The 14924-nt window shown below is 41.7% G+C and overlaps 1 protein-coding gene across 1 annotated transcript in view; it reads left to right on the top strand.

Moving 5' to 3' along the window:
- The window catches only part of LOC146811157 (uncharacterized), a 209535-nt gene that overhangs the window by 70893 nt on the left and 123718 nt on the right, over window positions 1–14924 (top strand). Inside the window, exons 5-6 of the mRNA XM_085618219.1 lie at window positions 874–924; window positions 9632–9685. Of these exons, the coding sequence (XP_085474345.1) occupies window positions 874–924; window positions 9632–9685 (105 nt within the window). The remainder of the gene's footprint in view (window positions 1–873; window positions 925–9631; window positions 9686–14924) is intronic.

Here is a 14924-nt window from a genome sequence, read left to right as displayed (position 1 = left end):
CACAAAAGATAGCTGGCGCCCTTCCTCCTGTCTGTGGGCTGCTGGGTTATGTAGTCCCACTGCAACAGCAGCAATGCTGCTAGAAATGCATCCCCTGGATCATTGTCAATTTACTTGTGCCCATGTAGTACTCACTTTCTGGGCCCTACTTTTGCATTAAGCACTCCATGAGAATGCATGGAGTGCTTAAGTATATTTGACTTCCTCCTACATGCTGCATATTATTCTTACTTGCTAATGTACTTGTCCCCTTTATTCACTCTGTGATGTGCTTATCCTTATGTGGTTCTCCCCATATTACTTTCTTGCCCTGGTCCTTTTCCCCCTGCTTTCCACATTGCTCTCTACCTCTCCCTCTCACCCGTTTGCTTTGCATTGCCTCCTAACTATGGCCTCTGTGTTGCTTCCCACACTCGCTTTAAAAGTTAAAACTCTATCACATATTCTGTTTTTTTTTAGCGATTCAACTTGGATTAGCAAATGAAAAAAACAAGGCTATTGTAATTTTGTAGGCACATACGTGTTCTGCTTGCCTTTAAAATAAGTTGAGCTACAGCATCACAGGCTTTTAAAAATATTCTGCCTTAGCCATATTGAAAAGTATTGGGGAATGCTCTACAGCTTTGCTAAAACAGCTTGCATAGCCAATAGGTCCCAAAGACGGGAACTATTGGCTTTCCCAAACCTTGTTGCTATATTATCTACATGCCAATGATTTATCATACAATGTTTCATGCCCCCTTTCAGTTAGAGGTAAGAGGTATGTATCTAAAAAAATTAACACTGTTTTTGAAAACTGAAATGGTATCTTACACAAATGAAGTTGTCCTTTTTGTTCTTTCTTGTAACTATTTATTTTACATTGTCTTTTAGAAAGATGTGGGTTGTCTTCTTCCGGTTCTTGAAGCAGTAACTGAAGCTTTGGTAAGTGTATTTTTGTCAACTCCATAATGTAGTCCTTCATCTTTATTTAATCTAAGACCCTGGTCTTTTTTCAAACACATGGTATTTTTTCCAATAGATAGTGTAGTTTGTGTATGGCCTGCTTGATCTACAGATCCAACTGCCAAAACAATGAGCTTATGCGTTCTATCCTGGCAGTGCATTTGTGCATAATATACTTCACCCTCTCTCACTGGGTCTTCACAGATCATAGGAATCTATGTAAGTGTTGCTGCTATAAAACTGCTCTCCTCTGTTACCCATTTCTCACTTAGCTACCCATAGATGACTAACTGTACTGCACTGTGAAGTCAAAACCTTGTCCTGGAAAACATGACAATCTTTTTGACTAACCAGCAAAGTAAATTACACTATTAGATGTACATTTATGGTGATGAATAATCTTCCCCTATTTTGAGAGTCTCTCTGCGGTCTCTAAGGACTTAAGGTAAGTGGTAGATGGTAGAAAAGTGCAAGTGTACCCTTATAGTGTTCAACTCATTTCCACAGACTTGTTGGATATCAATGGAAGCATGAATCTCTGCTACCCTCTGTTTCTTCTCTATGTCAGAAGAAGGCTGTATGAAAGCATAGAGAAGGAACACCATTAGAATAATTTATCAATAGTCTACTTTAATTCAGGAAAGGCAGAGCTCACAATTAAAAGCACCCCCAGCATTTAGGCATTGAAGAGAATACAACCATAATCAGCAAGTAAAGTAACACATATGTATTTGAATATCTCCTCCCACTCCCCAGACAAATAACTCTTTTTCTTTCGGTTGGAAAGCACCCCCCATTATATTTAGGAATATGCCCAGGATCCTATTTTTTCATCTCTATGATCTCCAATTCTTTAAAACAAGCTTGGACTAACCAATTTGATGTCACTGACCAAAACACACACTCTGTTCATCTCCTATCGTGCAATATTGATAACCAATGTCTTCTCAGACACTCTCCATACCAATCTCAGTATTAGCTGTTTCAAGATCATTGGTGCTCCTATCGAACAAGTTTTTTTATCTTAAATTGCCCTTATTTAGTCTCAATAGTCAGTTTCAGTCCTGCCTTCTGTATCCATTTGATTTAAACTAGATGTACAGCTATCAAAAACAACTGTATTTTTAACTTCTCATTGTAATTCCACATCTTCAAGGTACCACATTGTCTCTTTCCCGTAATTCAGTTTGTCTGCATGTTCCCATGACCACCTAATAATCACACGGTCATATGTACATATTTCCAGCTTTCCCTTGCTAGTACACGTCTTCTCTAGTCAATGACGGAAAATAATAATCTAATAAACACGGAGGTGGGAAAGTACTCCTCCCTACAATTCATTGTCCCCTTCATATACTCCTAAATCTTTCTACCTTACTGACCAAACCACACATGCAGGCAAAGCGCTTTCACCTATCGAATATGGAACCTGAGGTATTTATGCCTTAACCTAGGCATTTTGATATTATTTTCCTTGACTTCCTCAGTCCTGAGAAGGCATTTAATTGCATTGCCTGAAACATGTCAACCTTTCTTGTTGGAAGGAGTCCTGTGAATTTTTGATTTAGATTCAAACAGCAATAGGAGGAACATGTAGTTTCTTTTGACTCTTGTCAAGTTAAGATATTCGATGTTATACATGCTTCCTGTGCATTATATCCTCATAGGCTTGCACTATATGGCCAGCCTTTGTGTAGTGTGTTTAGGGTGCAGTATAGTACATACTTTGTTATAGTTCTACTTTTCTTTTTCCTGTTGAAATAATAGACTGAGTAGGCTATTCACAAAGGTAGTTCCATTTGTGAGTAAGATATAAGAGTCATTTTACTGGTACCATTTTGAGAACATTACTACTTTTAGATATTCACAAAATTCTAGTGTAAAATAGTGGTTGCTTTGGCATATGGAGCACGGCCGCATCAACTCATACATATAATAATAGAGAAGTTGCCTCTCACAGCTAAAGGAGCAAACATTAATACAAGTGAACGGACAGACCTGTTCATTTGAGTGCTTTCATTTCTGTTGTCTCTGTGCTGACAGCATTAAGGGCCATCAGCAATGGGAAAGGAGTATGAATATAGTATTGTGAATTGAGAGCCATGCTACATGTGAGCTCCCCTCAAACATTTACAAGCCATGAACATACAATGCATGTCCAAATCAGTGCAGCATGCCTGAAGCTAGAGACCGGCTCAGGAGGTGATGCTTTTTAGATAGCACAGGTTGGAATTTGGTGAAGCAATGTCAGCCCCATTCCTATACTAAATTCTGATTGGGCTTTCAACAGACCCATTTTCAGTTGGGTTTGTTGCGCATTGTCCCTTTAGACTCCTGCAGCGAATATCCATGGAGGGCATGTTCAGCGGTAAAGGTAAACAGTACGAGTCGCTCAACAGTAAGAGATGTGAATGAATGGCATAAACATTATAACTGGAAAAACAAGAAGAGGGCGAGGGAAAGAAAAGGGGGTACGTCCTGATCCCCAATGTAATGCTAGACTTAAATAATGTGGATGAGCCCACTATGCATGTGTGTTGCAATCACTATGTGTGGTAAGTACATATACCCATTAGGTGTACTTAAAAGACCCCTCACACACCAACCTAGTTGGAGTCATGCATCATCATTGAGGTCCCAACCGGTTTGCCGAATGTCCCCGGGGTCGTGCTATAATGCCTGGTTACAGCGGAGCTGGTGCGGTGCAGATATGTGATGTGACGTGAATTGATTATGTTAAAAATATCTCTGAGAATCCTTGCCTTTAGACTTTAATATTGGCGGCTCAGTATATGGTTAAAAGATATATATGTGATGCAGCTATCAGGAGATTATTATCGTTAGTTGACTATTTGTTTAGGTATACATGTTTCAGCCCATTAAAGACGTGTGATAGGGCTTTATTCAGGACCAGGTGAGTGAGAGTAGTGAGTGGCAAAGGTGAAAAATGCCACATGAATCCAGTGAGGTACCTACACATGCGCTAAGGTGTGTGGTGTAAGTGTCAGCGTACTTAATGACACTTGTCAAAAAAACCTGTCGGGGGAGAAAAAGGACAAGACACATAGATTATAGCAACATAAAATGCAATCTTAAAAGGTGCTGTAGTCATTGTCTTGGTGACTACCACAGTTATTGTTATGCTAAAATGCGGCACATGCTGGCAACGACGTGCAATGACTCGTGGCATGCTGCACCTGCAAAAGAGTGGTTGATGGCTTCCTGTGCCACCTCGGTGAGTGAGAGCACGCATATGTCTAGACAGATGGTGGCCGCATTGAAGTAAGCGTTCAAGTGGCTATGCGCTCTAATGTGATATATTAATGGGGCCACCAAAGCTGACTTAATGTTGAAAAGTAGACTAACTATCCCTTGTTTCACAAAGGATTGAGGAAAGAGAAGAATTCATTTAAAATAAAAAATATATTTTCATTAAATATAACATAATGATACTAGTAAATTCAGATTTTTGCAACATATTTACTAGTGGCTATCATTACTAGATGGTTTCTTTTCATCATCTGCAACATATTTCAAACTAATTGTAGATAATTGGCACATATTTGAGTTGTAATTCCACATCATAAAGAGTTTTCTGTCACTAGAAGGTAACCAGCAGGAAGGGCAGATCTTTGGTGTAATTTAAATTTTACTCAAGTCTCCCGTCAACTGACATATTGGGCCACATGTGTTTATAATGCTCAGGAACATAATGTTTACACCCAGTATCTTTCATCTACACTCATCTCATTTTCTATCATGTGTGCGTTATCTACAGCACAAGATACATGCATCGCCAAGTAGTCCGATTACATCATGAGTACAAAATCTGTTTGAAGGGGAGACTTATTATTAAAAATACTTTACAGTTGAAAGATAAAGGAAATCAAAACCGCATTACAAAATAAATATGAATTTCTGTTAGTCCTGCCTGCCTCATTGTGGGCTTCCCTCCAACATTTTTCCTATCTCCTCTACTTTTTCTGACCTCGCTTTTGCTGGCTTTAGGACTCTGTTCACTTTATTACTAGTAACCAGTGCTAATGTGCCTGTGCTCTCTCCTGTAAACATGTTAACATTGGTTCTACTTGAAAGTCCTTCGTAAAGCGCACTACATGTGCCCAGGACCTGTAAATTAAATGCTACTAGTGGTCCTGCAGCAATTATTGTGCCACCCACTTAAGTAGCCCTCTAACTATGGCTCAGGCCTGATGTAGCAGGGCTTGTGTGTGCAATGTAAATTGCTATTTCGACCTGACAAGATAAACATCTTGCCAGGTATAATCCCTTCCCTTTTTAAGAATATTAGTCACCCCTATGGTAGGCTGTGGACAACCCAGGGGGCAGGATGCAATGTATTGTACCTTTAAGTTTAGCATTTCCTAGTAGGGAAAAGCTCTCAAATTCGTTTTTTACTAATGCAAGGCCTATCTATCATAACATTGGGATCACCTTATTACATTTTTAAGTGTAATTTTCAATTGCTAAGAGAAATACTTTTTGATTGGCGTGTCTCTGGACTCACAATTTAAAATCATAACTTATGGTAAAGTTGATTTTAAATTGCTAGTCTGAAAATGTCACTTTTAGAAAGTTGGCCTTTTCCTACTTTAGCAATTTGGTTGCTGGTGCCTGTCTCTGATAGATGTTCGGGGAGGGTGACAGCTGGGCTTTGTGTATTTTCCCTGGACAGCCATATGTAATGGGAGCTTAAGTGTGACTTGATGGGCCATCCTCGGAGATGGGAGAGAGGAACTGAGCAAAGCCTTACACGTACACCTGAACAGGATGTGTCCTGTCCCCACACAAAGGTCAATATACCCTCCTGTAGTGTGTCTGGAGCCAGGGCAGGAAAGGAGGACCTCTGTGCATTTCATACAAATCTCCTTGAAGTCTCCCCCACTTCAATGGAACAACTGCGCACAAGTACTGGAATTCTTACACCATGACTTGAGTACTCTTCTGGACCTGTGACCACTCTGCCAGGAAGAAGAACTACTGTGCTGCTAAAGGAAAGCCATTCTGCTGGACTGCTGTTTGCTCAATTCCTGCCTTGCTGTGTTGACCGGCTGCCTGCTGATCTCTCTTACCTGGGTGAGAAGGACTGGAGCTGCATCACTTGAATGCAGAGTCAGTCAAGGGCTAGCTGGCTGGCCTCCTAATCTGAAGTCTCGGGGATATAAAAAACTTTAAACCAGTCTCCGACGACATTTCGACAGTGCCCTGCCAAGGTGTGGCACCCCAGTCCTGGACCCTTTGAAGTGGGCCTAAAGTGACCATTGCATCGAGAGCAGAATCAATGCATCACCGCTGTTGCAGAAGCAGGATTGATGTATCATACATGGATCCTGAGTATCACCTTCAGTACAGCTGCTTCAGAACTGCTGCATTGCCACCACTGTGTGGAAAAGATCAATATATCACCCCTACTGCATGGAGAAACACAGTACATCACCTCCAGAACTGCCCCGTCTCAGAACCGGTACATCACCCTCAGCTCAGAACTGACGCATTGCTGCCCTCGCATGGAGCGCGGAAGCCGCCATCAGCGAGAGGCAGCACTGGAGCTACAGCCACAGCCAGCAGCACAATCCAGGGGGGACTGCAAGCCCCACAAGTTAAGCGCCGGGAGGTGCTGACATCACTGTGTTCACGCCCGAAGGTGTGTAAAAGCCCATCGCAGCTCCCGCAGCGCAGGAGCCACCAGCAGCGAGAGGCAGCACCAGAGCTACAGCCACAGCCAGCACCACAATCCAGGGGCGACTCCAAGCCCCACAAGCCAAGTGCCAGAAGGCACTGACATCACTGTGTCTGTGTCAGGCGGTGCGGAAAAGTACATCGCCGCTCCAGCAGTGCAGGACATGCGCGGGCGTGCCCGGGCCACACCCAGGGTGGGCCCATCTGCGTCCTTCAGCGACAGGAAGAGGCAGGGCAGTGCCACCCCCTTACGAGGCCTTCAGATGCAATGAGGTGAGTGCCCCCAAGTTCAAGTTTAAATTCCTGGCTTACCCTGACAGCTGCAAACTGTTTTATTTGTTTTAAAACATATCATGGGGAAGCGCATCGGGCAAACAAATGCACGCCCTGTCACCAGTAGCATCAATAGCATGCTTAAAACGGTGGTCACCATTGTGTCAGGGGAAATCAAACTCACCGAGTGTCATTTGTCTCTTGGTAATGATTAACTTACACACCAGAGGGGCCCCATCTGACCCTGACCCTTTACTTGAACTGGGCCCAGCTACCGCATAGGACCCCCGCAGCCCCACTTTTAAGGCACTAATAACAATAATAACACTCTGGGACATTCTGTCATTGGGCTATACTTGGGCTACATCTGGGTGATATTTGGGCTACATTTGGGCTCTTTGTCTCTGGTGGCCATCTTGGGAGATTTATTTGTTATGAAGTTTCCTAATTTCCTCATTTACTGCAGTCTCCTCAGTAGGAAATACTTTCAGTTTTTTACTTTAGTTCCATCAAGAAGGCATTCAGATGTGTCACACATTTGCCTTAAATTCTGAATGTTAGCACTCTAGTTAGTTGCTCATTAGATCGCTGTAGTAAAGCTACTGCTCACCAGGGAAGTCTGCTGCTGGTATTCAAAGTGCATGTTTCAGTCTGCATGTCAGAATTTTTTTATGAAATAGAAGAGGATTTGAGAAGTCAAAATGTGCCCTAATTTTTCTTTCTGCAGCACTAATCTTAACTTCTATGGCAAAATTAACCCCCTCATTTTGTTCCTTTGTAAATTAAATGTTTTAAGTGTTACCACTTTATTCCAATCAAGATGGCTTCAGGTGTGCCATACTTTTGTCATAAGTAAGACTGTTAGCGCTCTAGTTGTTCGTTAGAACACTCTGGGACATTCTGTCATTGGGCTATACTTGGGCTACATCTGGGTGATATTTGTGCTACATTTGGGCTCTTTTGTCTCTGGTGGCCATTTTGGGAGACTTATTTGTTATGAAGTTTCCTAATTTCCTCATTTACTACAGTCTCCCCAGTAAGAAATACTTTCAGTTTTTTATAGGCCTGGGCGGTAAATTCCGTTCCGTTCGCGGAATTTGCGAAATTTGGGTAATTTCGCGTTCCGCGGAGAACGCGAAATTGCAAAAAAATCTACGTTCCGCAACTTCGCCAAATTTTTTGCTTGTTCGCGTTCTCAATATGCGTGTTCGCGAGATATTTCACCGCGAGCACGCAAACAGCGATTGCGAACAGGAAAAAAGTATCGCGAACAAGCAATTCCGCGTGTTCGCGGAATTTCTGCATGTTCGCGGGGCTTTTTTACCGTTTCGCGGAGATTTGCGTAACGCGATTACGCAAATTCCGCCCACCCCTAGTTTTTTACTTTGCTTCCAACAAGAAGGCATTCAGATGTGTCACACATTTGCCATAAATTCAGAATGTTAGCACTCTAGTTGCTTATTAGATCACTGTAGTAAAGCTACTGCTCACCAGGGAAGTCTGCTGCTGGTGTTGAAAGTGAATGTTTCAGTCTGCATGTCAAAATTTTTTTAAACAAATAGAAGAGGATTTGAGAAGTCATTCAAAATGTGCCCTAATTTTTCTGTCTGCAGCACTAATCATACTTTCTATGGCAAAATGAACCCTCTCATTTTCTTCCTTTTTAAATTAAATGTTACCACTTTATTCCAATCAAGATGGCTTCAGGTGTGCAATACGTTTGTCATAAGTAAGACTGTTAGCGCTCTAGTTGTTCTTTAGAACACTCTGGGAAGCTGCAGTAGAACACAAAGGAATCAACTGACAGTCTCTGCCTTGTTGGATGTACATGTTTTACTGAGAAGGTCAGACTTCATTCTCACACGACTACGAGAGAGATAATGTGAATTTACAGAAAATATGCTCTCAGTTTAGCTTCAGGATCACCTTCCAAACCTCTGTGGGAAAAGCATGAGAAAATAGTTTTCTCTCAAACATGATTCATGATATCACAGCAGAAGGCTTTTTCACATGGTAAAATCACCTTAGTAGAACACACCACAATTCCTAAAATGAATATGGTACCATCAACAAATGATTTCTAATGTAACTAATGTCTTAAAACCTTCTATTAACTGCAATGCTTTTTAATGAGGTGCTATCATGTATATTGGTCCCAAGATGGCTGCCAATACTTCTTGGATGAAGTACTGACAGCCAATCAGATCTCACGATGAGATGTGTGTTTAGGCTCCGCCCAGATATATCTATATTTTTAACTCTAATTTTCTCTGGATGTACTGAACAGATTTACACCATTTAAGCAAAAGGCACGAGTCTGAACTGAGGACTACTCGTATGTGTGGTAAAAATTTGTGTGATAAAAAATGGATGGTAAAGGCACTGCGTGCTAATTAATGCAATGTAAAGGCTGTTTCCCAGGGTGGTTGCACCTTTGCTTTGAAGTATTTTAAACTCTTTCCCACCTACATAAAAACAGAAAATGCAAGGTAACTGCATCTTTGTGAGGAGCTGAACATTTCAGCAAAATCCCGGCCTGGGCTTTGGCCCAAGGTGCATATTATCTGATACTCTGATATGAATGTAGCCAAATGCAAGGAATGCTTTTATGCTGATTAGTGCACTTTTTGCAGATTGGGGGGAAAACTGTCAATATACTTGTTAGCTTTCAAAGTACTTTATAAACTCATTAATTGTTCGACTTTTTGTGTTTTAGGAAAACACAGTAAATAATGTGGAGAATCCAGCATCGAATCTGATCAAGTCACTGGTAAAAATCCTTTATAATTAATTTGTGTTAGGGATTTTTCAGCATAGTTTATTTTTATATATGAAGTGTTTGATTTACAAAATGTTTGAAACGCCGATCTAGAATAAATGAAGCAAATTGTTTATTTTAAACAGACAAATGCGTCAATTTTCAATATACAGCACATATTCCTATATACCCTTCTGTGGGGATGCTGTGTGTTACCAATCAATATGGTGGAAGGCATTGGCTTAACCCTATGGCGACTGATTGCACAGAATTGTTAGGAATGTTATCTGCATTAGCCCAATGGTAGAGGCTCAGCATAAGGGTTTAAGTTAGGCTTAACAGCTAGATGCTAGAAAAATGAACGTATCTATCAATCAATCAGGATTTGTAGAGTGTGGCTGCTTCACCCATGAGGGTCTTGAGGCGCTGTCAGATAATGCTGCCTGTTCTCCTATTGATTGAACATCCATGTCATGAGGTCCTAATTGAATTGCAAGAGCGATGGTGAGGCTCTGATATGCAGGGGGAGGTAATTCCAGGTCTTAGCACCTAGATGGGTGAAGGAGCAGCCTCTGCTGTATGTCTGGCAGATGCGACAGAGCAAGGAATCTGGATCTGAGTTTCCTAGTGGGCTGGTAAATGGTTTTGCGTTGGTTAAGGTACACCAGTCCTTATTTGTATGATGCCTTGCATGAGTGGGTGAGTAGTTTGTACTGCTATCGCTTCTCTTGTAAATCCTCTATGATAAATTTAATCAATCTTGCAAATGAATGACAGAAGAAAAGGTAGAATTTAGTTCTTACTAAGTGGAGATACTTGAGTGTATGAGCTATATTTGACTTAACCTTGACTCACCTATAAAGCAGTGATTTTAAAGGTGGTTGGCAATAAATATCTTTGATCCTCATCATGTGTATCAGCGGTTATCAACACTTGTCAGTTTTTGCTTTCTTTAATTTTGTATTTTCATCTAATGATTGGATATTTTTGCTCAATTAGGTGATTCTATAAATTCTAACCATCTTTATCTAGCACAACTTTGTCTTAAAAATTGAAATTCCGATCTTCAAATCTTTGGGCAATTAGTTCTGTTTTTCCTATGAGAAAATGTCAGCCCTTTACTCCTGTCTGTCACTTGATTTAAGGTGACAGATAGATTAAAGGTAATATGTTAGGATAAAGAAAGAGTTCAGGTTTGGGAAAGGATAGGGAGCAGTAGAGAGGGTATACTATTTTTTGTTTAAACAAGGGAAATCTCAGAAAAATGATTTTGACTAAAATTAAATGTCTGTGACTTCAAGGAAAAACTTAAGGAGATTAAGGCTCAAATTTGAGTATTGTTTACCCCAAAAGTAATCTTCTAATGTTAATGTTGACTCATCAAGATTTAATCTTCACGGATGAATAGCATTGTGGCTCTGAAGCTGGTTTGTAAGAGCCTTTTTACATTTGAAAAAATACCTTGAAGGAAGAACAAATAATAAGCTAGAAGTAGGTGCTGCAGTTACATATTGCTCCCAGGGTGTGTTTAGTTTCCTGAGAGAATTTGTATTGACAGTAAAACACATGCAGAAGGCAGCCTGTGCCACATTTCTAAATGCAGTGTTGCACTAAGATCTTGCAACAATATCGCATTACCTGCTTTGATTGTTATGCCCAAACACAAAAATGGTGGTTTTCTTAGTTCTTAACTCTGACTGGACATGCTTCAACATCATTTTTTAGCGAAAATACAGTGATAATTGGCAAAATGCCTGCAAAAAGAAAAGTTTTAGCCACTGGTAGTTGAGTCCACTTTCCAGTCCATGGTTTTTCACCTACTGTGCCACTTCAGACAGAGATAAGGTACCTGAAAATCAACCTTAGTCCAAAAGGAAATGTCCCATCCATAATAACAAGCCAGGTCCTCTCTGAACAAGAACACTTCCAATCCATATCAGTTTTAACATACATTTGCCTTGTTAGTAAAGAATTGTTTGAATCTTGGGGGGTATACAGGACTCACATCTGAGCATACTCGCCACAATTAAGTGTCACACTCATCAAAACACAAAGATAATGGAAATAATGCATGCAGAAAAAGTCTCAGACTCTGGCAGTCAACTTTTCAATTCATCATTTTTTACCCACTATGCCCCACCAGAGATCTGCATACAAATCATCATTGGTCCTGCTTTGATAGGAAAGGTCAAAACAAACTGTGAAGTCTCATCTTCAGTTATGGGAACACAAGCAACCCACGGCCTGTATTAGCTTAATTCGACATTAGCATTGTGGTATTGTTTAAGTGAGCATGAGACTCACATCCCCCTCCAGTGATGATATTACCACTAGAAGAGCTTCTGGACCAGATGATATTCCAGGTGACTTATTTGTCTATGATTGAGAAAATTGACCCAAGTATATTCTTGCCTTTGTCAATGCCAATGCCATAGTAGAGGGAGCTTCCATCTCGAGTTCATAGAAGGGAGCAGAGATTATTCTTGTTTCTAAAAAGGGGGACAGATCCTTACCTGCCAGGACCAATAAGGCTTATAGACTGTATCCAAAAAATTCAAAACCATGACTGGGTCGCAAAATACAAGATGATAACTCCCTTTAATCTGTTTTCACTAGAAAACTAGCACTATTGTTCAGGGTTTTCAATTCATTCAGAAATTTTGGAAGATGGTTCTTATCATCAGAGGCAGCTTATATATTGCCTTCATCGATCTCAAGTCAGAATTCAACCTAGTTCCCCACTTTAAATTATGGCAGGTTCTTCGAGAAATGGGTATGCCCCTTGATCTCATAGTTTTGGTCATCTGTCTGCAAAAAGAAAATTATGCCAGAGTATATCGGGGTAACCTGGGCAGGCTTACTGATTGGATTCCCGCAAATAAAGTAGTCTGTCAGGGCTGTGTCCTGGCTCCCACTTTGTTCCTTATATCTTAATGATATAGTCCACTATTTATATCAGCACACCACTACTGCCCCATTCTAGCGACACCTAAGACACCTATGTTGCTACTTGATGATGACACCTAATTGATCTCCAAAAATCTTAGTGGACTCCAACACTAACTAACTACACTGTTTTGAGTAGTTTGCACCTCCTGTGGTTTGAAGATCAAAGTAGCAAGGACAAAGTTATTTACTTTCAATCAGCATTAAACCTTTAAAAGTAGATTACTGCTATGGGGCATGACACTTGAGAGGGTGGATTCATTTAACTGTCTGGGTATCACATTGTCCTTATCCATGTCTTGGAAGCCTCACATTGAGAAAATGACTCTTAGACCCAAGCAGATCACAGGTGCTATTTCCAAGGAACATTCTGCCTCCTTTAGGAAACCAATAGCACCCTTTCCCCAGATATACAAAGCTAAGGCTGTGGGTTCTTCCAAGTATGGTTTTGAATTACTGTTCAGATATTGTAATATTGAACTCCAATATCAGTGTCCTAGTATAAGCAGCAAAGAATAAGCTCTCCTTCCTCTGAGCACTCCAACCTTTCCATTGTTGCTTTATACGGGTAGGAAGGCAATAGATGATAAGCCCATGTATCGCCCACAGCCATTCTGGAGGAGTATTTAGTTTTACTCCAGAACTTTTTCATTATGCTGCTGCTTTGCAGGTTGTTCTGAACACTGATAGTATCAACAAAATCATGTGATTCACCCATAGTAAAATAAATGCTGAACTGTTAGAAACGGGAGTCTCTAGTTGGCATAGTTGTGCCTTTGTCAAAGTAGGGACCCTTCTTCCTAGTCAGGAACCCCTGCTTGCCCCCTTGGTAGCTTGGCATGAGCAGTCAGACTTGCCTCAGAGGTAGTGTGTAAAGCATTTGCACATAACTAACAGTAATGCGGTGAAAACACTACAAAAGGACACCACACAAGTTTTGAAAAATATCCAATACTTTAGATAGTCAAAAAAGACAAAAGCGGTAAGAATCCACCATACAGTACTTAAAAATATGCACTTTACAAGATTAACCTTAAAATTCAGTTCCTTGGAGTCGGTCCGCGATACCGAAAATGACAGAATCCAACAGTTCTGTCTGACCACTCCAGTCCATGTGTTGGCAGACTAGTGAACAGTACCTTTTTGTTGTAGCTGACACGTTGGCGCGAGTCAGTTGTGGTAACTGTTGTGGTTGCAATACAAAGTATAGCGGTGCAGCGTGCAGTGCCCTCAAGGCATGGTGCAGGCAGCGGCTCGGTGATGCTCGTCCAGCAGTGTTGTTGATACCAGGGCTACGATGCAGAGTGTGGCGGTGCTCATTGCAGTGCTGACAGGTCATGGTGCAAGTGACAGAGCCGGTTAGCGGGAGCTGGCACCGGTCAGCCCAGACTGCAGTGTGGGACGAGGAGGTGCCTCATGAGACATAAAGCGGTGCCCCCAGCCATGATGCGTTTATAGGTGTCCAAGTCAGCAGGCAGCAATGGCATCGGTGAGACCAGTGTGGTGTACTGAAGTGAGGTGGTGCGGAGTACAGTGCCCACAGGTCACGGTGCAAGCATGGCTTGGTTGGCGACGGTGGCAGTCGTATTCAATGGTGAGACCAGGGTTGTGGTGCAAGATGTCTTGGTGCACTCTGCGGTGCCTTCAGGACACAGAGATGGAGGTGGTTGCTTTTCCCTCTCTGTGGCAAGTTAAACCATGGTTCCTGAGGAGGAACCCAGAGGTCGGTGAAGTCTTTGCGGTCCCTGAGACTTCAGAACAGGAGGCAAGCTCTACTTAAAGCCCTTGGAGATACTCATCACAAGTAAAGAAAGTTCAGCCCAGTCCTTTCACTGCCCAGGGCATAAGCAGCAACTGCTGGCCAACCCAACAAAGCACCAACAAAGCAAAGGGGCACTACTCCTCCAGTCCAGCTCTTCCAGCTCATCTTTTTGGCAGGTTTCTTGATTCTCTGAAATCTTCTATCTCCCTGAGACTTCCAACAAGAGTCAAGCTGTACTTCAAGCCCTTGGAGAGAACTCTAACAGCTGGATGATGAAAGTACAATCCAGTCCATTCCCTGCTCAAGACAGAAGCAGCAATCAGCAGGCCAACACAGCAGAGAACACAGCAAAGTAGCAGTTCCTCCTGACAGCTTTTTCAGCTCTTCTTCCTGGCAGGTTCCTTAGTTCAGCAGTGATCTACATTTCTGGGGTCTGGGCCCCAATGTTTATACTCAGTTTTTCTTTGTTCTTTTGGGCTCAGAGTATCTGTACTGGTCCCAAAACAGTTCTTTCCTCTTTGGACTAATTTCCTGGCAGGAGGT

The sequence above is a fragment of the Triturus cristatus genome, chromosome 7, assembly GCF_964204655.1.
Source record: "Triturus cristatus chromosome 7, aTriCri1.1, whole genome shotgun sequence".
NCBI classification, from domain to species: domain Eukaryota; kingdom Metazoa; phylum Chordata; class Amphibia; order Caudata; family Salamandridae; genus Triturus; species Triturus cristatus.
Note: the sequence above shows the minus strand (reverse complement) of the source record. Positions and strands in the feature narration are given on the sequence as shown.